We start from the raw sequence: 26,471 nt of genomic DNA, 5'->3' as shown, positions 1-26,471 counted from the left end.
GTGGCATGGATTCTATCAGCCTGTGGCACTGCTGAGGTGTTATGGAAAACCAGGATGCTTCAATAGCGGCCTTTAGCTCTTCTGCATTGTTAGGTCTCATGTCTCTCATCTTTCTCTTGGCAATGCCCCATAGATTCTCTATTGGGTTCAGGTCAGGCGAGTTTGCTGGCCAATCCAGCACAGTAACCCCATGGCCAGGTTTTGGTACTTTTGGCAGTGTGGGCAGTTGCCAAGTCCTGCTGGAAAATGAAATGAGCCTCTCCATCTCTTGTCAAGCCATTCCTGAACAACAAACAATGTCAGAAGCGTCTTACCTGGGATAAAGAAAAATAAAACTGGTCTGCTGCTGAGTGTCCAAAGTCCTCTTTTCTGATGAGGGCATATTTTGCATCTCATTTGGAAACCAAAGTCCCAGAGTATTGAGGAAGAATGGAGAGGGACACAATCCAAGATGCTTGAAGTCCAGTGTAAAGTTTCCACAGTCTGTGTTGATTTGAGGAGCCATGTCATCTGCTGGTGTTGGTCCACTGTGCTTTAATAAGTATAGAGTCAACTCAGCCATCTACCAGGGCATTTAAAAGCACTTCATGCTTCCTTCAGCAGAAAAGCTTTATGGAGATGCTGACTTCATTATCCAGCAGGACTTGGCACCTGCCCACACTGCCAAAAGTACCAAAACCTGGTTCAATGACTGTGGGAATACTGTGCTGGATTGGCCAGCAAACTCGCCTGACCTGAACCCTATAGAGAATCTATGGGGCATTGCCAAGAGAAAGATGAGAGACATGAGACTGAACAATGCAGAAGAGTTGAAAGGCCGCTATTGAAGCATCCTGGTCTTCCATAACACCTCAGCAGTGCCACAGGCTGATAGAATCCATGCCTCGCCGCATTGAGGCAGTAATTCAAGCAAAAGGGGCCCAAACCAAGTACTGAGTACATATGAATGATTATACTTGTCAGAGGGCCAACATTTCTGTATTTAAAATCCTTTTTTTTATTGATTTTATGTAATATTCTAATTTTCTGAGATTTTGGATTTGAGGTTTTCTTAAGTTGTAAGCCACAATCATCAAAATGATAACAAATAAAGGCTTGAAATATCTCACTTTGCATGTAATGAGTCTATATAATATATTAGTTTCACCTTTTAAGCTGAATGACTTAAATAAATGAACTTTTGCACGATATTCTATTTTTCTGAGTTTCACCTGTACAATAGTCATTTTAGCGTGTCCTAATGACAGCATCAGCTTGCTGTACATGTCCCATAGAGGTAAATGCAGGGCCAGCAGTGCTTTTAAACCAACAATAGGGTTGACTAAGATGCCAAGAGTGAGGGGCACCAAAAACACAGAAAGACATAATGTCACTTATACAGTGATTTTATTGACGTTGCCACTAAATGATGTGACAGCCACAGCCATGAAACCGAAACAGCAGCTTCTTACATGTAAAGGAATCTATTTACTAAACCTTGGATGGAGATTGAATGGGCAGAGATAAAATATCAGCCAATCTGCTCCTAACTGCCATGTCACAGGCTGGGTTTGAAATTTGCCAGTTAGGAGCTGTTTGTATAAAATTATACTTTCACGGTGTGTGTGTCTTGTGTTTTTTTGGGTATTTTTTTAGTAGTAGTACTACAGGTACCAGCGGGCCCGTTTTTCCGCCGCATGCTGGTGCTTGTGGTTCTCCAAGTACCAGCATGCGGGGGAGGCTTGCTGGGCCTTGTAGTACTGCTACTAAAAACAATATCTTTTCTTTTACAACAAAGGCTATCAGCCTCCCCATCCGCAGCCCATTGGATGGGGGGGGACAGCCTCGGGCTTCACCCCTGGCCCTTGGGTGGCTGGGGGGGGGGACCCCTTGATTGAAGGGGTCCCCACTCCCCCAGGGTACCCCGGCCAGGAGTGACTAGTTGGATTTTTGATGCCACGGCCGCAGGGCACTATATAAAAGTGACCCCCGGCTGTTGCATTATCTGTCCAGCTAGTGGAGCCCGGTGCTGGTTTTAAAAATACGGGGGACCCCTACTCTTTTTGTCCCCCGTATTTTTGGAACCAGGACCAGGCGCAGAGCCCGATGCTGGTTGCTTAAATATGGGGGAACCCCTGTCAATTTTTTTCCCATATTTCGGCAACCAGGATCGGCTCAAAGAGCCCGAGGCTGGTTATGCTTAGGAGGGGGGACCCCACGCAATTTTTTTTTTAAATTTTACAGTGTTTAATTAAAAAAAAAAAAAAAAAAAAACCCCAGCACGGATCACACAGATCCGGCCGAGATTAATTGTAAAAAAGTCGGCAGTGTTTTGCTAATCACTGCCGTAAAAAACACAAAAAAAACACGAATGACATCGACATCGGAAGAAAAGAAAAACCCGAATACGACAGCTTAGTAAATCCATCGTAACAAATTCAAAAAGTTGCAGTTTTACACTTTCGATGTCATTCGTGATTGAACTTTGACCTTTTTTCGGAAATTACGAATGTTAGTAAATGTACCCCATATACTCTATTTTCCAAATATATATCCATGCTTAACTTGCAGCATATTTTCTGATAAGGGTACCTGAGAAACCATAGTGCAGTCTTTTAAATGCTAAATTGGCACACTATGGGGGTCATTCCGAGTTGTTCGCTCGCTAGCAGATTTTCGCTGCCGTGCAAATGCTAAGCCGCCGCCCTCTGGGAGTATATATTAGCTTAGCAGAAGTGTGAACGCTTTCATCGCAGAACGGCTACAAAAAAAACGTGTGCAGTTTCAGAGTAGCTTCTAACCTACTCAGCGCTTGCGATCACTTTAGACCATTCAGTTCCGGATTTGACGTCACAGACACACCCTGCGTTCTCCCAGCCACGCCTGCGTTTTTCCTGGCACACCTGCGTTTTTCCGAATACTCCCTGAAAACGGTCAGTTGCCACCCAGAAACGCCCACTTCATGTCAATCATTCTGCGGTAGTAGTGCGACTGAAAAGCATCGCTGTGCAAAACTGCATTGGTCGTTGTACGCGCGTTGTGCCGCATACGCATGTGCAGAAGTGCCATTTTTTAGCCTCATCGCTGTGCAGCGAACAAATGCAGCTAGCGAACAACTCTGAATGACCTCCTATGAGTCTGATTCTGAGTTGCAATGTCAATGTAGTAGTTGTTGCAAAAATTTTTTTTACTGGGCGTGCATCTTAGTCTCATCGTATCCAGATTGTGGACCTAATTCATGTTTGTATGCGAATGCAATTGCAATTGCAATTTTCTAGGCTACGGAACTGCTATTAACAAGTGCTGGTGCCGCTCAGAATTGATAAGTGATGCCCCCCAGAGACATAGCAAGCACATACTACACAATTGCCTACACATACGCAACTTACACACAAAAAAGAGGAATATTGGGGCTAAGGGTTGGTATATGGCTATGCAAAGTGGATACAGCAGTAGTGACTCATTTGCTATGTTTTTGCAGGTATGTGCTCACAGCCATCAGCCTCCCTCCCCCCCGAAAAAGGCCATGACAAACCTGCATTTTCCCAACTACTCCCCATACAATCCCTTTTACCACTCCAAACTAGTGATGAGCACCGGAAATTTTTCGGGTTTTGTGTTTTGGTTTTGGGTTCGGTTCCGCGGCCGTGTTTTGGGTTCGAACGCGTTTTGGCAAAACCTCACAGATTTTATTTTGTCGGATTCGGGTGTGTTTTGGATTCGGGTGTTTTTTTCAAAAAACCCTAAAAAACAGCTTAAATCATAGAATTTGGGGGTCATTTTGATCCCAAAGTATTATTAACCTCAATAACCATAATTTCCACTCATTTTCAGTCTATTCTGAACACCTCACACCTCACAATATTATTTTTAGTCCTAAAATTTGCACCGAGGTCGCTGGATGGCTAAGCTCAGCGACCCAAGTGGCCGACACAAACACCTGGCCCATCTAGGAGTGGCACTGCAGTGTCACGCAGGATGGCCCTTCCAAAAAACACTCCCCAAACAGCACATGACGCAAAGAAAAAAAGAGGCGCAATGAGGTAGCTGTGTGAGTAAGCTAAGTGACCCTAGTGGCCGACACAAACACCTGGCCCATCTAGGAGTGGCACTGCAGTGTCACGCAGGATGGTCCTTCCAAACCCCCCCCCCCCAAACAGCACATGACGCAAAGAAAAATGAAAGAAAAAAGAGGTGCAAGATGGAATTGTCCTTGGGCCCTCCCACCCACCCTTATGTTGTATAAACAGGACATGCACACTTTAACCAACCCATCATTTCAGTGACAGGGTCTGCCACACGACTGTGACTGAAATGACGGGTTGGTTTGGACCCCCACCAAAAAAGAAGCAATTAATCTCTCCTTGCACAAACTGGCTTTACAGAGGCAAGATGTCCACCTCATCATCATCCTCCGATATATCACCGTGTACATCCTCCTCCTCACAGATTATCAATTCGTCCCCACTGGAATCCACCATCTCAGCTCCCTGTGTACTACTTTGTGGAGGCAATTGCTGCTGGTCAATGTCTCCACGGAGGAATTGATTATAATTCATTTTAATGAACATCATCTTCTCCACATTTTCTGGATGTAACCTTGTACGCCGATTGCTGACAAGGTGAGCGGCGGCACTAAACACTCTTTCGGAGTACACACTTGTGGGAGGGCAACTTAGGTAGAATAAAGCCAGTTTGTGCAAGGGCCTCCAAATTGCCTCTTTTTCCTGCCAGTATAAGTACGGACTGTCTGACGTGCCTACTTGGATGCGGTCACTCATATAATCCTCCACCATTCTTTCAATGGGGAGAGAATCATATGCAGTGACAGTAGACGACATGTCCGTAATCGTTGTCAGGTCCTTCAGTCCGGACCAGATGTCAGCATCAGCAGTCGCTCCAGACTGCCCTGCATCACCGCCAGCGGGTGGGCTCGGAATTCTGAGCCTTTTCCTCGCACCCCCAGTTGCGGGAGAATGTGAAGGAGGAGATGTTGACAGGTCGCGTTCCGCTTGACTTGACAATTTTGTCACCAGCAGTTCTTTGAACCCCAGCAGACTTGTGTCTGCCGGAAAGAGAGATCCAAGGTAGGTTTTAAATTTAGGATAGAGCACGGTGGCCAAAATGTAGTGCTCTGATTTCAACAGATTGACCACCCGTGAATCCTTGTTAAGCGAATTAAGGGCTCCATCCACAAGTCTCACATGCCTAGCAGAATCGCTCTGTGTTAGCTCCTCCTTCAATGTCTCCAGCTTCTTCTGCAAAAGCCTGATGAGGGGAATGACCTGACTCAGGCTGGCAGTGTCTGAACTGACTTCACGTGTGGCAAGTTCAAAAGGTTGCAGAACCTTGCACAACGTTGAAATCATTCTCCACTGCGCTTGAGACAGGTGCATTCCACCTCCTATATCGTGCTCAGTTGTATAGGCTTGAATGGCCTTTTGCTGCTCCTCCAACCTCTGAAGCATATAGAGGGTTGAATTCCACCTCGTTACCACTTCTTGCTTCAGATGATGGCAGGGCAGGTTCAGGCGTTTTTGGTGGTGCTCCAGTCTTCTGTACGTGGTGCCTGTACGCCGAAAGTGTCCCGCAATTCTTCTGGCCACCGACAGCATCTCTTGCATGCCCCTCTCGTTTTTTAAATAATTCTGCACCACCAAATTCAAGGTATGTGCAAAACATGGGACGTGCTGGAATTTGCCCATATTTAATGCACACACAATATTGCTGGCGTTGTCCGATGCCACAAATCCACAGGAGAGTCCAATTGGGGTAAGCCATTCTGCGATGATCTTCCTCAGTTGCCGTAAGAGGTTTTTAGCTGTGTGCGTATTCTGGAAAGCGGTGATACAAAGCGTAGCCTGCCTAGGAAAGAGTTGGCGTTTGCGAGATGCTGCTACTGGTGCCGCCGCTGCTGTTCTTGCGGCGGGAGTCCATACATCTACCCAGTGGGCTGTCACAGTCATATAGTCCTGAGCCTTCCCTGCTCCACTTGTCTACATGTCCGTGGTTAAGTGGACATTGGGTACAACTGCATTTTTTAGGACACTGGTGAGTCTTTTTCTGAGGTCTGTGTACATTTTCGGTATCGCCTGCCTAGAGAAATGGAACCTAGATGGTATTTGGTACCGGGGACACAGTACCTCCAACAAGTCTCTAGTTGCCTCTGCAGTAATGATGGATACCGGAACCACTTTTCTCACCGCCCAGGATGCCAAGGCCTCAGTTATCCGCTTTGCAGCAGGATGACTGCTGTGATATTTCATCTTCCTCGCAAAGGACTGTTGGACAGTCAATTGCTTGGTGGAAGTAGTAAAAGTGGGCTTACGAGTACGACTTCCCCTCTGGGATGACCATCGACTCCCAGCAGCAACAACAGCAGCGCCAGCAGCAGTAGGCGTTACACGCAAGGATGCATCGGAGGAATCCCAGGCAGGAGAGGACTCGTCAGAATTGCCAGTGACATGGCCTGCAGGACTATTGGCATTCCTGGGGAAGGAGGAAATTGACACTGAGGGAGTTGGTGGGGTGGTTTGCGTGAGCTTGGTTACAAGAGGAAGGGATTTACTGGTCAGTGGACTGCTTCCGCTGTCGCCCAAAGTTTTTGAACTTGTCACTGACTTATGATGAATGCGCTGCAGGTGACGTATAAGGGAGGATGTTCCGAGGTGGTTAACGTCATTACCCCTACTTATTACAGCTTGACAAAGGCAACACACGGCTTGACAAATGTTGTCCGCATTTCTGTTGAAATACTTCCACACCGAAGAGCTGATTTTTTTGGTATTTTCACCAGGCATGTCAATGGCCCTATTCCTCCCACGGACAACAGGTGTCTCCCCGGGTGCCTGACTTAAACAAACCACCTCACCATCAGAATCCTCCTGGTCAATTTCCTCCCCAGCGCCAGCAACACCCATATCCTCCTCATCCTGTTGTACTTCAACACTGACATCTTCAATCTGACTATCAGGAACTGGACTGCGGGTGCTCCTTCCAGCACTTGCAGGGGGCGTGCAAATGGTGGAAGGCGCATGCTCTTCACGTCCAGTGTTGGGAAGGTCAGGCATCGCAAACGACACAATTGGACTCTCCTTGTGGATTTGTGATTTCGAAGAACGCACAGTTCTTTGCTGTGCTTTTGCCAGCTTGAGTCTTTTCATTTTTCTAGCGAGAGGCTGAGTGCTTCCATCCTCATGTGAAGCTGAACCACTAGCCATGAACATAGGCCAGGGCCTCAGCCGTTCCTTGCCACTCCGTGTGGTAAATGGCATATTGGCAAGTTTACGCTTCTCCTCCGACAATTTTATTTTAGATTTTTGAGTCCTTTTTTTACTGATATTTGGTGTTTTGGATTTTACATGCTCTGTACTATGACATTGGGCATCGGCCTTGGCAGACGACGTTGCTGGCATTTCATCGTCTCGGCCATGACTAGTGGCAGCAGCTTCAGCACGAGGTGGAAGTCGATCTTGATCTTTCCCTATTTTTGGAACCTCAACATTTTTGTTCTCCATATTTTAATAGGCACAAATAAAAGGCACCTCAGGTAAACAATGGAGATGGATGGATACTAGTATACTTATGGATTGACGAGCGACTGCCGACACAGAGGTAGCTACAGCCGTGGACTACCGTACTGCGTCTGCTGCTAATATAGACTGGATGATAATGATATAAAAAATATATATATATATCACTACTGCAGCCGGACAGGTATATATTATATAATGACGGACCTGCTGGACACTGTCAGCTCAGCACTGCAGACTCCTAAAGTAAGCTACTAGTAGTATCAAGAAGATAGAAAAAAAAAAAACACCACAGGTAGGTGGTATACAATTATGGATGGACTAGCGACTGCCGACACAGAGGTAGCTACAGCCGTGGACTACCGTACTGCGTCTGCTGCTAATATAGACTGGATGATAATTATATAAAAAATATATATATATATCACTACTGCAGCCGGACAGGTATATATTATATAATGACGGACCTGCTGGACACTGTCAGCAGAATGCGTTTATAGAATAAAAACACCACACGATGAGTGTTTAACTTTTTCAGGCAGACAATCACAATATACTGGTGGTCAGTGGTCACTGGTCAGTCACACTGGCACTGGCAGTGGCACTCTGGCAGCAAAAGTGTGCACTGTTAAAATATGTACTCCTGCTATAACTGCTCCCCAGTCTCCCCCACAATTAAGCTGTGTGAGCAGTGAGCACTCAGCACAGTCAGATATACAGTATTACATAGATGATGCAGCACACTGAGGGCACACTGAGGCTGAGCACAGATATGGTATGTGACTGTGTCACACTGTGTATCGTTTTTTTTCAGGCAGAGAACGGATTAATTAAACTGGTGGTCACTGGTCACACTATCAGCAAGTAGTAGTGGTCACTGGTCAGTCACACTGGCACTGGCAGTGGCACTCTGGCAGTAAAAGTGTGCACTGTTAAAAATATGTACTCCTGCTATAACTGCTCCCCAGTCTCCCCCACAATTAAGCTGTGTGAGCAGTGAGCACTCAGCACAGTCAGATATACAGTATTACATATGATGATGCAGCACACTGAGGCTGAGCACAGATATGGTATGTGACTGTGTCACACTGTATATCGTTTTTTTTCAGGCAGAGAACGGATTAAACTGGTGGTCACTGGTCACACTATCAGCAAGTAGTACTCCGTCCTAATATGCTCCCCAAAATTAGTAAATCAAGTGTCACTCTCTACTCTCTCTCTAGTCTACAGTCTAAACGGAGAGGACGCCAGCCACGTCCTCTCCCTATCAATCTCAATGCACGTGTGAAAATGGCGGCGACGCGCGGCTCCTTATATAGAATCCGAGTCTCGCGATAGAATACGAGCCTCGCGAGAATCCGACAGCGGGATGATGACGTTCTGGCGCGCTCGGGTTAGCCGAGCAAGGCGGGAAGATCCGAGTCTGCCTCGGACCCGTGTAAAAAGGCTGAAGTTCGGGGGGGTTCGGATTCCGAGGAACCGAACCCGCTCATCTCTACTCCAAACGGCCACTTCCTGTCAATCACCTTTCCATGAAATCCTCATTGCAAGTGAGATTGCAGCGGCACCTTGGCGCATGCGCATTGTGATTGCAGCACATGCGCAGTCTGCATATAATTGCTCTGTTGTTTAATAATCAGCCATTGCATACAGACATGAATTAGGCCCATTGCTCATACAGAGTCAAATTTGTGAATTTAGGCAATGCACAGAGAAGTACTGTACATAAAGGTGTATGGGCAATCCTGGGCAGTGACCAGGGGCTGGCTGGCAACTTTTAGCCTGTGGAGCAAGTCCAGAGCACTGGCCCATAAGTAATGGCGCCATCTTAAATGGAGTTTTTTTTTTGTTTAAAAAATATTTATTAATTAAAAAAAAATTAGTCGTGGTGTAAATTATCCCAAAGATACTTTATTATAAATTTGTCAGTGCGGAAGCGGCTTCAGCAGAGCTGTGTAGTGCAGGGGTGGCCAACCAGTCAGTGGCAAAGATCCAGAAAAGATCTGTAGTCAAGGGTAAAAGCCATTTCATGCGCATACCTAAGGCGTGCAAGCAAAAATGGGAGTGTTGCATAGTTGTCACAAAGCCACACCCCATTTTTATGCGCACACCTTTCGGTTTGACGTTTGTAGGAGTATGACTTTGTGTCATAACCCCATTTTTAGTCATGTTGTACAGTGCCACATACAAATAAAGCCCCTGTACAGTGCCACATACATATAAAAACACTAAAAAATGGGTGCCTCCACAGTGCCAAATACATATATGCCTCCACAGTGCCAGATACATATATGTCCCCACAGTGCCAGATACATACATTCCTCAACAGTGCCAGATACATATATTCCCCCACAGTGCCAAATACATATATGTCCCCACAGTGCCAGATACATATATGCCCCACAGTGCCAGATACATACATTCCTCCACAGTGCCAGATACATATATTCCCCCACAGTGCCAGATACATACATTCCTCCACAGTGCCATATACATATATTCCCCCACAGTGCCAAATACATATATGTCCCCACAGTGCCAGATACATATATTCCCCCACAGTGCCAAATACATATATTCCTCCACAGCGCCAGATACATATATGCCCCACAGTGCCGGATACATATATGTCCCCACAGTGCCAGATACATATATTCCTTCACAGTGCCAGATACATATAATCCTCCACAGCACCAGATACATATATGCCCAACAGTGCCAGATACATATATTCCTCCACAGCGCCAGATACATATATGCCCCACAGTGCCGGATACATATATGTCCCCACAGTGACAGATACAGATATTCCTCCACAGTGCCAGATACATATAATCCTCCACAGCACCAGATACATATATGCCCAACAGTGCCAGATACATATATGTCCCCATAGTGCCAGATACATATATGTCCCCACAGTGCCAGATACATATATGTCTCCATAGTGTCAGATACATATATGCCCCCACAGTGCCAGATACATGTATGTCCCCATAGTGCCAGATATGCCCCCATTGCCAGATACACATATCAGCAAACAAAAAAGAAAAAGAAAGAAGACTCTTTTTTTTGGGTGCACTCTTAAATTCAGTAGAAAACTACAGTATAGAGATATTAAAATATATTTTATTTATTAGGTCAGATTTAAAACATTTTTAAACAGTTAGTGTATGACACATATGATAAACACAGAATCAAAAAATTACAAAATACATTTCTAAGATAAATAGTACAGGAGATAATCTCCTATAGGCTAAATTGGATATATGATATGTACCATCAATAATAGCCAATAAAACCCACACAGGGTTAATATTTTTTGGACTCACAAGTATACACCCCAAAATTATCCTCCAAAGAGAGTGACCATGTGGAATGGGTAAATGTCTACAAAAGATTCTTGCGCATAAAACTTGAGAACGGAAGAAGTTCCAATAGTGCAAGATTATTTAGCAGAGAGAAGGCAGTTGTGAATCTGCTGTCAGTGTTAGGCACAGAGTCTGCCAACCACTGGAACCTCTACTAAACTCAGTCTTCCCGGGCGGTCCCCATTTTTTCATGCTGATTAGCATATTATCTTTGTCAGTGCGGTATCCCCTATACCTTCTCCGATACACATCTTCCCAGTGCCAGATATGCCCACAGTGTAAGATACACATGTCCCCCCCAGTGCCAGATATGTTCACAGTGCCAAATATGCCCCCACTGCTAGCTACACGTCTCCCCAGTGTCAGATATGCCCCCAGTGCCAAATATGCCCCCACTGCCAGATACACGTTCCCCCAGTGCCAGATACACATGTCCCCCCAGTGCCAGATATGCCCCCAGTGCCAAATATACCCCCACTGTCCGCTACATGTCTCCCCAGTGCCAGATATGCCCACACTGCCATCTTCATGTCTCCCCAGTGCCAGATATGCCCCCAGTGCCAGATACACGTCCCCCCAGTGCCAGATATGCCCCCAGTGCCAAATATACCCCCACTGTCCGCTACACGTCTCCCCAGTGCCAGATATGCCCACACTGCCATCTTCATGTCTCCCCAGTGCCAAATATGCCCCCACTGCCAGATACACGTTCCCCCAGTGCCAGATACACATGTCCCTCCAGTGCCAGATATGTCCCCAGTGCCAAATATACCCCCACTGTCCGCTACACGTCTCCCCAGTGCCAGATATGCCCACACTGCCATCTTCATGTCTCCCCAGTGCCAGATATGCCCACACTGCCATCTTCATGTCTCCCCAGTGCCAGATATGCCCCCAGTGCCAGATACACGTCCCCCCAGAGCCAGATATGCCCCCAGTCCCAGATACATGTCTCCCCAGTGCCAGATATGCCCCCAGTGCCAGATGCACGTCCCCCCAGTGCCAGATATGCCCCCAGTGCCAGAAACACGTCCCCCCAGTGCCAGATATGACCCCAGTGCCCGAAACACATGTCCCCCAGTGCCAGATATGCCCCCAGTGCCAGATACATGTCCCCCCAGTGCCACATATGCCCCCAGTGCCAGATACATGTCCCTGAAGTGCCACATATGCCCCCAGTGCCAGATACATGTCCCCACAGTGCCACAAATGCCCCCAGTGCCAGATACATGTCCCCCCAGTGCCACATATGCCCCCAGTGTAAGATACACATGTCCCCACACTGCGCCCCCCCCCAAGTGCTGCTTATCGCCACGCTGCTGCTCTGCTCAGTCTGCTGCTTGTGAGGGGAGGAGAGCGCAGCGTGCGCCTCTCCTGCCCCTCAGTCTCCACTCTCCGGCGGCGTTGATTCTCTCTAATAAGTGCCAGTCTGTGAGCCAATCAGAGTTTGCGGACCGGCAGCTAAGACTCCTGATTGGCTGCCGGTCTGCACGCTCTTATTGGCTCACAGGCCAGCGCCGGGCACTGCAGATTAGGGCAGCAGGAGGCGCTGCGGGAGCTTACAAGCCGCATGCGGAGATAGAAAGAGCCGCATGCGGCTCGAGAGCCGTGGGTTGGCCACCGCTGGAGTAGTGGAAGGTGTTGGCCGGCCCGTGGCCCTTGGCAGTACCACATGGAATTCTTCCCCCTGGGCCAGCCCACCTCTGGCAGTGACTGGGAAGTGGTCCCTCTAATGGGTGTGTTATTAGCGTGTAACTGATGCATTTGTGTAGACAGATACTTTATTGCTCATTGTGGCTATAATCGAATGAAAAATCTGCACCTGCCAATTTATAACTGTTCGACCGATGGTGGCATCTAAAGTTTCATCAAATGTTGACAGTTGGCATCTCAGTCCTTGGACATTCATATGCATGATATACACCACGGAATGGCTTTGTAGCAGTATTTGCAGAAAGTCGCAAATGTGCAACTGGCAAAAGATGCTGTTGCATCCGACTTAGAATGAGCCCCTATAACATCATCTGCCCAATATCAGCTATTCATTGTGGAAGTTTAAAAGATGATGATGTTGACCATATATTGGGAGTGTGAGGAAGTCTGCATATTTATATGTAGCAATTAGTGATGAGCGGGTTCGGTTCCTCGGGATCCGAACCCCCCCGAACTTCACCCACTTTTGCACGGTTCCGAGCAGACTCGGATCCTACCGCCTTGCTCAGTTAACCCGAGCGCGCCCGAACATCATCATCCCGCTGTCGCATTCTCGTGAGATTCATATTCTATATAAGGAGCCGCGTGTCGCCGCCATTTTTCACTCGTGCATTGGAGATGATAGTGAGAGGACATGGCTGGCATTCTCTCAGTTTCTGTGTTCAGTGTGCTGCAAATATCTGTGCTCAGTGTGCTGCAAATATCTGTGCTCAGTGTGCTGCAAATATCTGTGCTCAGTGTGCTGCAAATATCTACGTTCTCTGCCTGAAAAACGCTCCATATCTGTGCTCAGTGTGCTGCAAATATCTGTGCTCAGTGTGCTTTATTGTGGGCACTGGGGACCACCAGTATTATATAGTAGGAGGACAGTGCAGAGTTTTGCTGACCAGTGACCACCAGTATTAAACGTTCTCTGCTTGAAAAAACGCTCCATATCTGTGCTGCATTGTAGTATATAGTAGGAGGACAGTGCAGAATTTTGCTGACCAGTGACCACCAGAATTATATCAGTACGGTACAGTAGTCCACTGCTCTACCTACCTCTGTGTCGTCAAGTATACTATCCATCCATACCTGTGGTGCATTTAAGTTTTTGTGCTCAGTATATATATAGTAGTAGGACAGTGCATAATTTTGCTGACCACCAGTATATAATATATAGCAGCACGGTACAGTAGGCCACTGCTCTACCTACCTCTGTGTCGTCAAGTATACTATCCATCCATACCTGTGGTGCATTTAAGTTTTAGTGCGCAGTGTATATATATATATAGTAGTAGGACAGTGCATAATTTTGCTGACTACCAGTATATAATATATAGGAGTACGGTACAGTAGGCCACTGCTCTACCTACCACTGTGTCGTCAAGTATACTATCCATCCATACCTGTGGTGCATTTAAGTTTTTGTGCGCAGTATATATATAGTAGTGGGACAGTGCTAGTTTTGCTGACCACCAGTATATAATATATAGCAGTATGGTACAGTAGGCCACTGCTCTGCCTACCTCTGTGTCGTCAAGTATACTATCCATCCATACCTGTGGTGCATTTAAGTTTTTGTGCGCAGTATATATAGTAGTAGGCCATTGCTATTGATAGATTACTGGCATATAATTCCACACATTAAAAAATGGAGAACAAAAATGTGGAGGGTAAAATAGGGAAGCATCAAGATCCACTTCCACCTCGTGCTGAAGCTGCTGACACTAGTCATGGCCGAGACGATGAAATGCAATCAACGTCGTCTGCCAAGGCCGATGCCCAATGTCATAGTAGAGAGCATGTAAAATCCAAAAAACAAAAGTTCAGTAAAATGACCCAAAAATCTAAATTAAAAGCGTCTGAGGAGAAGCGTAAACTTGCCAATATGCCATTTACGACACAAAGTGGTAAGGAACGGCTGAGGCCCTCTCCTATGTTCCTCATGACTAGTGGGTCAGCTTCACATGAGGATGGAAGCACTCATCCTCCCACTAGAAAAATGAAAAGACTTAAGCTGGCAAAAGCACAGCAAAGAACTGTGCGTTCTTCTAAATCACAAATCCCCAAGGAGAGTCCAATTGTGTCGGTTGCGATGCCTGACCTTCCCAACAATTGACGGGAAGAGGTGGCGCCTTCCACCATTTGCACGCCCCCTGCAAGTGCTGGAAGGAGCACCCGCAGTCCAGTTCCTGATAGTCAAATTGAAGATGTCACTGTTGAAGTACACCAGGATGAGGATATGGGTGTTGCTGGCGCTGGGGAGGAAATTGACAAGGAGGATTCTGATGGTGAGGTGGTTTGTTTAAGTCAGGCACTCGGGGAGACATCTGTTGTCAGTGGGACGAATATGGCCATTGACATGCCTGGTCAAATTACAAAAAAAAAATCACCTCTTCGGTGTGGAATTATTTCAACAGAAATGCGGACAACTAGTGTCAAGCCGTGTGTTGCCTTTGTCAAGCTGTAATAAGTAGGGGTAAGGACGTTAACCACCTAGGAACATCCTCCCTTATACGTCACCTGGAGCGCATTCATCAGAAGTCATTGACAAGTTCAAAAACTTTTGGTGACAACAGAAGCAGTCCACTGACAACTAAATCCCTTCCTCTTGTAACCAAGCTCCTGCAAACCACACCACCAACTCCCTCAGTGTCAATTTTCTCCTTAGACAAGAAAGCCAATAGTCCTGCAGGCCATGTCACTGTCAAGGCTGATGAGTCCTCTCCTGCCTGGGATTCCTCCGATGCATCCTTGAGTGTAACGCCTACTGCTGCTGGTGCTGCTGTTGTTGCTGCTGGGAGTCAATCGTCATCCCAGAGGGGAAGTCGGAAGACCACTTGTACTACTTCCAGTAAGCAATTGACTGTCCAACAGTCCTTTGCGAGGAAGATGAAATATCACAGCAGTCATCCTGCTGCAAAGCGGATAACTCAGGCCTTGGCAGCCTGGGTGGTGAAAAACGTGTTTCCGGTATCCACCGTTAATTCACAGGGAACTAGAGAATTGATTGAGGTACTGTGTCCTCGGTACCAAGTACCATCTAGGCTTCATTTCTCTAGGCAGGTGATACCGAAAATGTACACAGACGTCAGAAAAAGAGTCACCAGTGTTCTAAAAAATGCAGTTGTACCCAATGTCCACTTAACCACGGACATGTGGACAAGTAGAGCAGGGCAGACTCAGGACTATATGACTGTGACAGCCCACTGGGTAGATGTATTGCCTCCCGCAGCAAGAACAGCAGCGGCGGCACCAGTAGTAGCATCTCGCAAATGCCAACTCGTTCCTAGGCAGGCTACACTTTGTATCACTGCTTTCCAGAAGAAGCACACAGCTGACAACCTCTTACGGAAACTGAGGAACATCATCGCAGAATGGCTTACCCCAATTGGACTCTCCTGGGGATTTATGACATCGGACAACGCCACCAATATTGTGCGTGCATTACATGTGGGCAAATTCCAGCACGTCCCATGTTTTGCACATACATTGAATTTGGTGGTGCAGAATTATTTAAAAAACAACAGGGGCATGCAAGAGATGCTGTCGGTGGCCCGAAGAATTGCGGGCCACTTTCGGCATTCAGCTACCGCGTGCCGAAGACTGGAGCACCAGCAAACACTCCTGAACCTGCCCTGCCATCATATGAAGCAAGAGGCGGTAACGAGGTGGAATTCAACCCTCTATATGCTTCAGAGGATGGAGGAGCAGCAAAAGGCCATTCATGCCTATACATCTGCCTACAATATAGGCAAAGGAGGGGGAATTATTATTATTATTATTACATTTTATTTATAAGGCGCCACATGTGTTTCGCAGCGCCGTACAAAGGACAGTACAGGGAGACAAACATAGCATTACAGTAAATAAATAACAGGAAGAGAGTACAGGTAAAATAGAGCACCACACGTTCTCAAGACATAATACAGCTAAGATGTAAGTGTTGATGGAGTGCTCATCGTACTACTAGAAGCTGATGGCCATAGATAGAGATGAGCCTTTACTAGCAGGATAAAGATGGTCGTTGAGTAGGGGAGAGCTGCGAGTGAAATGTGTCAAGACGAGGGCTTAGATAACAAGAGGAAAGAGGGCCCTGCTCTGAAGAGCTAACAATCTAGTGGGGAGGGGTGACAGACAGATGACAAGGGGTGCAGGCAAGTGGGAGGTAGCCTGATGGCAGTATGCAAGCAAAGCTGAGATGTTCACGGCATGAGGCATGGGGGTGGAGGCGCGGCTTCAGCACTGGGTTATGCATCGGGAGGGTATGCTTTGATGAATAGGTGGGTTTTTAGTGCCCGTTTGAAGCTTTGCAAGGTCAGGGAGAGTCTAATGGAGCGGGGGAGTAAATTAAACTGAAGGGGTGCAGCACGGTCAAAATCCTGAACTCGTGCATGGGAAGCAGTGACCAGGGCGGTTGAGTGGCGACGGTCATTGGTCGACCGTAGAGGGCGGGAGGGAGTATGAAGGGAAAGGAGGTTGGAGATGTAGGGAGCAGTGGAATTAGCGATGGCCTTGTATGTGAGGGTGAGGAGTTTGAAGAGGATTCTGTAGAGGAATGGGAGCCAGTGTAGATTTTTTCGAAGGGGAGTGGCAGATGTGGTGTGGCGGGAGAGGAAGATAAGCCTAGCTGCGGAGTTCAGGACAGATTGGAGGGGAGCAAGATGGGAGCAAGCAAGGCCAGTGAGGAGAACATTGCAGTAATCAAGTCGTGAGATGACCAGTGAGTGGATGATGAGTTTAGTTGCACTCTGGGAGAGGTATGGCCTGATACGAGCAATTTTGCGTAGCTGGAAACGACAGGATTGTGCCAGAGCTTGGATGTGGGGTGCAAAGGAGAGGGAGGAGTCAAGAGTGATGCCCATGCAGCGGAGTGGGGGAAAGGGGGAGATGGTTGTTTTGTCAACAATGATGGAGATATTGGTCAGGGGTGTTGCTCTGGATGGGGGGAAGATGATGGGTTCAGTTTTGTCCATGTTGAGCTTCAGAGAGCGTTGAGACATCCAGGAGGAGATTGCGGAGAGGCAGCTGAACCTGAGAGAGGACAGAGGGGGACAGATCAGGAGAGGAGAGGTAGAGTTGCGTGTCAACAGCATAGAGGTGGTATTGAAGGCCAAATGAGTTAATGAGCGCATCCAGGGAAGAGGTGTACAGGGAGAACAGAAGGGGTCCAAGGACAGAACCCTGAGGGACACCAACAGGAAGTATGGAAGGGTGTGAGGTGGTGCTGGAGGCAGACACAGAGAAGGAGCGGTTAGTGAGGTAAGAAGAAAACCAGTCAAAGACAGTGCTAGAGAGGCCAGCATTTTGGAGTTTGCGGAGGAGGAGAGGATGATATACGGTGTCAAAGGCAGCAGAGAGGTCCAGAAGGATAAGCAGAGAGAAGTGGCCCCTGGATTTGGCCGAAAGCAGGTCATTGGTGACTTTCACCAGGGTTGTCTCAGTTGAGTGGAGTGGGCGAAAGCCAGATTGTAGTGGATCGAGGATGGAGTAGTCAGAGAGGTAGCTTGTGAGACGGCTGTAGACTAGTCGTTCAAGTAATTTGGGAATGCACCTGACTCAAGCGCAGTGGAGAATGATTTCAACGTTGTGCAAGGTTCTGCAACCCTTTGAACTTGCCACACGTGAAGTCAGTTCAGACACTGCCAGCCTGAGTCAGGTCATTCCCCTCATCAGGCTTTTGCAGAAGAAGCTGGAGAGATTGAAGGAGGAGCTAAAACAGAGCGATTCCGCTAGGCATGTGGGACTTGTGGATAGAGCCCTTAATTCGTTTAACCAGGGTTCACGGGTGGTCAATCTGTTGAAATCAGAGCACTACATTATGGCCACCGTGCTCGATCCTTGATTTAAAACTTACGTTGTATCTCTCTTTCCGGCAGACACAAGTCTGCAGAGGTTCAAAGACCTGCTGGTGAGAAAATTGTCAAGTAAAGCGGAACGTGACCCGTCAACAGCTCCTCCTTCACATTCTCCCACAACTGGGGCTGCGAGGAAAAGGCTAAGAATTCCGAGCCCACCTGCTGGCAGTGATGCAGGGCAGTCTGGAGCGAGTGCTGACATCTGGTCCGGACTGAAGGACCTGCCAACGATTACTGACATGTCGTCTACTGTCACTGCATATGATTCACTCACACATCTTGACAAAGGGGTTGAAGTCCCCGAAACGTTGATGGACACTTTTTTGATGTTTTAATACAATTGATATTTCACAAGACCTTGAGTACCGCAGATTCTTTTAGTTTGTTGTTGGATTCCAAACTGAGGGCACCAGGGCATTTTGGACCTACAGTGGAGAGCCGGGCTGCTTCCATTTTGTATATATATATATATATATATATATAGTTTTTGTACTGGTTGGTTGTGCCGATGTGTGCTTTGTTCATGTGCATCTATAGGCCCTGTGATCTGTGCAGTTCAAATTGAGCTGCAAGTTTAAAAATAGAAAAATAATATATTTATAATACATCTATTATTTTTATACTGGTTGGTTGGTGCGCTTTACTCAAGTGTACTTTGTTGACGTGCATCTATAAGCCCTGTGATCCACGCAGTGATCTGCAACTTGACAACTGGATAACTATCAGTTTAAAGAAGAGCAACCAAATACTACTGCAGCAGCTGCTTCCACCAGTCATGATGACGATGCTAGCCCAGCAATGTGATCTACTAAAGCTGATGCTCAAGGGCATAGCGGGTCTAAGTCAGGGCATGTAAAATCAAAAACCCAATATACAGTGTTAAAGAAAAAAAAACACCTCTTATAAAGGCAAAGATTGGTGCAGAAAAACATAAAATTGCCAACATGCCATTCACAAAACACAGTGACAAGGAAAGGCTCAGTCCTTGTCCTTTATTTCTGAGTGGTGGTTTTGCAATTGTCAGTGAGGCATCTTCTTCTGCCTCTCATGATGATGCAAGAACTTTTCACTAAGAGTCTAGAAGAGGTGTCATAAAAATGAAAACTTCTAAGACAGTAGAAAAAACTGTGTTCAGAGCCGTCAAATATTCCTGGGGAACGTTTAGGGGTGCCCACATTAGCTATGTGTGAGTCTGACATTTCTCACACTGTACTCATAGAGAAGCCTCTTTCACCTCTTTCCTCCTTTTCTGCACCATCTGCACATGTGGGGAGCAGTACAAGTACAGATGGTGATGAGGGCATAATAGAAATTGAGGCTTCATGTATGGAAGTGGAACAGGATGAGCGGGATATATGTGTACTACTACTGTTTGACACTAAGGATGTTGATGATGTCATTTGTGTAAGTCAGCCACCAGCAGCTGCAGTTCTTGCCCATAATAATAAGAAAGCCATTGTGATGCCTGGCATAAGACAAAAAAAAGCCACCTCTTGGGTATGTATTATTGTTACCCAAATCCTGACAGTGTTTGTGAAGGCATCTGCTCCATTTGTAAAGCCAAAGTTAGTTGAGGTAGAGTCTTCAGCCATCTAGGAATCTCCTCCATGTTATGTCATTTGCAGCAAGTTCATGAAATTTATTTTACAAGATTATAATGTAATTAACACCCTCATTATCAACCTCCTCATTAGTGATTGGAAGTACTGTAGTCCTTCCAAAAAATTGTCATGCAGGCCCAAACAAAGCAAGCACTTCAGCCACAAAAGTGTTAGTCCCTGTCACTGAAGTTTTTGGTTTCTTAAACTGTGCATGTCCTTTTTAATATACAACATAAGGGTGGGAGGGAGGTCCCAAGAAAATTTCCATATTGCACCAACTTTCATTTCTGCCAATGCTGTGTGGCAATGTTTCACAGATGTGCTATAAACTGCCATGTGTTTGTGCCGCTGCTCTGATGCTTCGAAACCACCAGGTCATTACAGCCTTTGCCCAATAATGGTGAAAACAATATCATAAGGTGTGAAGTGGTCAAAATTAATTGGAAATGACTGAAAATTAATGTTATTGAGGTTAATAATACTTGAGGAACAAAAAAGGCCCAAATTAATTGATTTTAGCTTTTTTTGTAAATTGAAAAAAAAAAAAAAAAATCAAAATCCAAAACTAGTCATGGCAGTTTGGCACATCCAACTTCAAAGCTGGCCATCGAATTAGAGCCAAATCCAGCAAACATGGATCAGAGCACATCTATAGTTCAAATGTACATTGGCTCCTTGGAGCTTGTTAAATGGTTAAAGAGATGGTTGGCAGGCGTCAGAGATGCCTTCTACAGAACCACCAGGCACTTAACATCAAATATATTTTCCTTTGTATTATTGAGTAACTGGAAACTTGAAAGAGTACAATTATTTTCTGTTATTGGTTTCATCTGACTTTGTATTTCTTACTAGGATTTACAGTAAGGTGAACAAAAATACAGAAGTTAGCCCTCATGATGTGAATAATATCTCTTGCATTATGTGTTAAAAAGAGGGGTCTATTCATGAAGCAGTGAAAAGTGTGGAGAAGTGAGCCAGTGGGGATGTTACCCATGGCAACCAATCAGCTGCTCTGTATAATTTTATAGAATGCATTTTAGAAATGTTACCTAACACTGATTGGTTGCCATGGGCAACTTCTCCAATGGTTCACTTCTCCACTCTTTTCACTGCTTCAGGAATAGACCCCAGAAGTCTATGTACAGTGGTATACCACACTTCCAAGTCTCCTAATGCTTTGATTATAAAACTACTATTCTCTTAGAACTTCCACAGTGCTAATTCAAAATTTCAACATTTCAACAATGCTAAAAGATTCACAACTTTTTTTTTTTCACCTTAGAATTATATTCATTTTGGACATAGGGAAAAATAAACAGTAACTGGTTTCTTTAAGCTAAAAATGAGGAACACGTAGATTTAGGGCCGGTCGCAAGAAGAAGAAATACGCATTGTACTAATGTTCGGAACATTGCGAATGTGCAGTATGGGCCTTGCATCCATGGAAGTAGTAAGTCTGCAGACATCAGGTGATTGACAGTTTGCAGCCATTTAGGGGAGGGGAAGGGGCAGCTATTGTCTTCATTTCACAAAACGGAGGTGTGTCACCCCCATTTTGTGGGTGTGCTGGGGCAAGGGTCTCTGTCTTCCAACGCAGATTACCTGGCCTCAACGACGAAGCTGCGGCTCCAGTTCTGCATAACCTCAGACTCATTCAGCCACTTACAAGTCACTCAGTTCACTTGCAAATTCAACAGCACTAATTCAATATGTCAACATCAACCACTGGATACTGTCATATGATTACCACAAAACCTGTGTCCCAATAAAGGTTTACTCAGCTGCAGGGATTTAAAATTTGTTTTTTTTTTCTCATATATACACTGTTATAAAATGATGATTGTTCAGAACATGGGGTCAGATGTATTAAGCCTGAGAAAGGGATAAACAAGTGATAAAGAAGTGATAGGGGCAAGGAAATAAAGCACCAGCCAGTCAGCTCCTGTCATTTTTCAAATCTGTAATGATTGGCTGGTGAGTTATCATCTTGCTCTTATCACTGGATTATCACTTCTTTATTTCTTCACCAGGTTAATACAGTACATCTGCCCCATGTTCTACTATGGGTGTTACAAAACTACAGAAAAAGTGACCACCAGTGGCGCTACCTTTAAACAAAAAGAAAAATGCTTACACATGTATAGAAAAGTTGGGTAATAGTCATTTCATGCACAATTCTTTTTGACCATAAAAGGTTTCAATTTCCTAAGATTTGAAAAAGAAGACACAACAGTGCAAATACGAGATGCAACCATAAGATAAAAACAATTTGTTTGTTCCTCATCCGAAAACGCGTTTAAGCAGACAGAGGGACTCTGGACAGTGACGGACCTTGCAGCCGTGTGTTTTTTCCATTCCATATTGGGGACGATTGCACATCATCTGGTTCCCTTAGGAACTCCATCTAATCACATGAGACTGCCTGGGAGGGTCCACCAGAGGATTGGTGATATATGCTTATGAGCTTTTTACTCTATGTGAGTGTGTTGATATATTAAAAAATTATTGTTTTTATAAACGGGATTGCACTATATTTGTTTCTTCTAAGCCCTAGCTACAGTATATGAAGAACTACCTCCTTTGACCCTGTGTGGGTGATATACGCCGACTCATCTGTACCTTTGTGAGTGGGACCAATAAAAATTGGTTTTATCTTATGGTGCCATCTCCTATTTGCACTATTGTGTCTTCTTTTTCAAATCTTAGGAAATTGAAACCTTTTATGGTCAAAAAGAATTGTGTATGAAATGACTATTACTCAACTTTTCTATACATGTGTAAGCATTTTTCTTTTTGTTTAACGGTAGTGCCACTGATGGTCACTTTTTCTATAGTTTTGTTAAACTTAGAGGTTTGGTGAAGGCTCCTTGTGTGACCACACGGGCTGCCACTGTTGGTTTGCAAGCGCATTTCTGAGGATAATTTTTTGTATAGAATTCTACTATGGGTGTTGGCAATCAGAATTAAACAATTTATATTCTGCTCAAACTTAATACATAGCATTTATCAGCTTTCTATAATATTGTTGAAGTAGAAATAGATCAGCTAAAACATCATGGAGATATTTACAGTTTCAAATAATTTTGATTATTGTGTAAAACACGAAATGCTGAAAGATTCACAACTTATTTTTTTCATCTCACAAAAAATTGTATTCATTATGTATATAGGGGCAGATGTGCTAAGCCTTGGCTTATGATAAAGTAGAGAGCATTAAAGTACCAGCCAATCAGCTCCTGTCACCTTTCAAATCCAGCCTGTAACATGGCAGTAAGCAGTTCATCTCTCTCCACTCTATCACTCTCTAAGGCTTAGTACATCTCTGAATATGAGGAATGAAGCCAGGTTATCTTAGATTCACAATATGCCTAAGACAGTGATTCCCAAAGTAATGTTGTGGCACACTGAGGTACTACAGGACACTTGCAGGGGTACCTTGGCCTGGTGGTCAAGAACCAAATTAAATTCATTATGGTCGATATGATAGGTAAAACCAGTGCTGGTTTCTGCCAATCATAAAATATGTGGGTAAACAGACTTGCAGACCTCTCCACCACCACAGGACTGAATCTTAAGATGACCAGTAATCACAATTTACTTAATCTAATATTTTTGCTGAATTTCTTAATAAGAAACTTTGGGGCTAGGAGTGCCATGAATAAAAAGCTTCTACCCAGGGCCGGACTGCCCATCTGGCACTTCTGGCATATTACAGAAGGGCTGATAAGGTGGTGGGCCTGTCCCTTAGAGAGCCGAGAAGGCTGCATGCATCTATGGTTTAGCCGCTCCCACCACCCAAAGTGTGCTTCTCCGTAGAAATGGGGGGGTGCTGTGAACCCCCCCTAACTGACATGCCAGCATTCACAAATGCCCAGAGTTATTCGAAGCCCCAGTCCATACCTGCTGATACCCAAGGGCACTGTGATTGAAGAAAGTTTGGTAACCACTGGCCTAAGCCAATGTTTTGTCAAAAGAGCTCATTTTCTTTGTTCATTTATAGTACTAAAAGCAAATGTCAAGTTTCACTGTTAAGTAAACTAGTATACTGTCTTCTTAGGAATTTTACTGGAGACCGCTTTCTCTTGGACAACAACGATGAGAACTATTGGATGTCTCATGCAAAAATCAAAACTGTAAGAAATATTATGAGAGCAATGTCCATCATATGGTACAGCATAACTTTAATTTTGGGGACAACTGGAAACGGTTTAGTCATCTGGATTGCCGGCTTCAAGATGAAGACAGTCAGTGCCGTCTGGTTCCTAAACTTGGCTATTGCTGACTTTGTCACATGTATTTCTCTCCCCTTACGTATATCTGAATGGGCTTTGTATTGGAATATTCCTTATGATCACTTTCTATGTAAGGCTGGTATAACGATTCTCTTCATAAACATGTTGAGCAGTGTCTATTTCATGACTGTCATCAGCATTGATCGATTTGTCTCAATTTTTTGGCCAATCTGGACCAAAATACACAGGACGCCCAGTTTAGCCACCATCATAGCTGTACTGGTTTGGTTGCTGTGTCTACTTACTAGTGTCCCTCACCTGGTGTTTAACCATGGGTTTGAATATGTCACTGAGTGCTATCCTAAATATGCAAATATTTTAGAAGCCAATGTGGAGAGAAAGACAAAGGCAATGTTTATCACAAGAAATATCTTTATGTTTGCATTCCCATTTGCCATCATCCTAATATCATATGGCCTGATTTTATTTAAGATAAGAGCAATTAGGAAATCAAATCGGTCTCAAAGACCTTTCCGAGTTATCACCGCTGTCATAGTATGCTTCTTCATCTGCTGGTTTCCATATAACACATGGCCATTAATAACTCTAAATCTAAAATACCAGCGAATTGATATTGTTATTACAGAAGTTACAGTCTGCTTGGCTTATTTCAGCAGCTGCATCAACCCCTTTCTCTATGTCTTCTTTTCCCATGACTTCAAGAAAAACTTTGTAAAGTCCATACCAGCCGTGTTGGAAAATGCTTTAAATGAACGGTCTGATGTTAATTGTAAGGACAACAATGCCATCATGTCTCCAACTCTAAATTTGGATTCATCATCTTTATAAATAGTTTTATTATAGAGAACATTAAAATGGTCAATGGATGATATTCTCACAAATATTCTATATTGCTTAGTAGAAATCACACAGCATTGGCTTGTAGTATATACATTCTAGCTGACTGATTTTGCACAGATCCGAACTTATGTATTTTTGCTTATGTCCATACTTCAATGTGTCCTCTCAGTAATAAATTGCATTTCCCCTCCTGGAGGTCCCCCAGAGGGTAAAGATTTCAAAGGCTGATATGTTATCTCAGTCAACCCCTTCTCATCTAGGGATGTCAAAAAGGACCCTCACTTGATTACAAAGATAAGGACGTTCACTGTGATCCATCTTTAATGTATTTGGGCATATACTTGTATTTATTTTGCAAAGCATATAATATATAATATATTTTGAAACTTATTATGTCTGTCATTAGTTAAACTGGATGTTTTCTAAAAATGTATGTTTTATGAAATGGTGAATAACACTCTGTTTTTGTTTATTAAACAAAGTCCTTTAAGTGGTTGTTGCTTCACTTAATTGCATCCCTCTCCTTACTCCACTGACAGTCTTCAACATCCCTCTGAAATATTTGTCTGATTGCTTTCATTATATTTTTTTTATTTATCATAGCACAAATTTGTTTAACTCAAATTATCAATGTATTAAAACTCTTGAATTTTGTCACTTGGTCCCCTACCTTAGCAAATAACTAACAATTCAAAATCTTAACCAAATAAATAACGACACAGGACAACTGGTATTGGTATCTAATTGAACTATAAAAATTTTAGTATGGATGTGGTCTTAAAAAAATTAAATCAAGACAATATTTAGTGAGCAACAACTCAGTAACTGGTGTACAACTCTACCCTAATCCATAAAGCAAATCCTGATGAGTGGAGCTTATTTTCCCGGTCAGGACAATAACGGTTTAACACTAGAGATGAGCGGGTTCGGTTCTCAGAGAACTGAACCCCACCCCCACCCCGAACTTCACGTCCTGAGCCTGGATCCGAGCCCGGCTTGGGTTTTCCCATCTGACTCAGAAACCAGAACGAGGCAAAACGTCATCATCCCGCTGTTGGATTCTCACAGACTGGATTCCATATAAGGAGCTGCGCGTCACCGCCATTTTCACTTCTGCATTGGAGAGTGTAGCGAGAGGACGTGTCTCCATCCTCAGTGTCCTACATCAGTCCAGTATAGTGTCTTGTGCTGCATCAGTTCAGCACAGTGGTGGTGTCCTCTGCTGCCATATGTCCCGTTCTGTTGTATAAGTCCAGTCCAGTGGTGCTGTGTTGTGCTGCATCAGTTCAGTGGTGGTGTATTATGCTGCATCAGTACAGTCACAGCGGTGGTGTCCTGTGCT

General features: G+C 44.8%; 1 protein-coding gene across 1 annotated transcript in view; it reads left to right on the top strand.

The window, feature by feature from the left end:
• LOC134965170 (formyl peptide receptor 2-like) overlaps window positions 1-25,518 on the top strand; it is a 37,244-nt gene extending 11,726 nt beyond the window's left edge. Inside the window, exon 3 of the mRNA XM_063941687.1 lies at window positions 24,094-25,518. Within this exon, the coding sequence (XP_063797757.1) occupies window positions 24,094-25,117 (1,024 nt within the window). The 3' untranslated portion in view covers window positions 25,118-25,518. The remainder of the gene's footprint in view (window positions 1-24,093) is intronic.
• Window positions 25,519-26,471: the final 953 nt, after the last annotated feature.

The sequence above is a fragment of the Pseudophryne corroboree genome, chromosome 10 (assembly GCF_028390025.1).
Source record: "Pseudophryne corroboree isolate aPseCor3 chromosome 10, aPseCor3.hap2, whole genome shotgun sequence".
Taxonomy (NCBI): domain Eukaryota; kingdom Metazoa; phylum Chordata; class Amphibia; order Anura; family Myobatrachidae; genus Pseudophryne; species Pseudophryne corroboree.
This window is presented reverse-complemented; position numbering and strand designations above follow the sequence as displayed.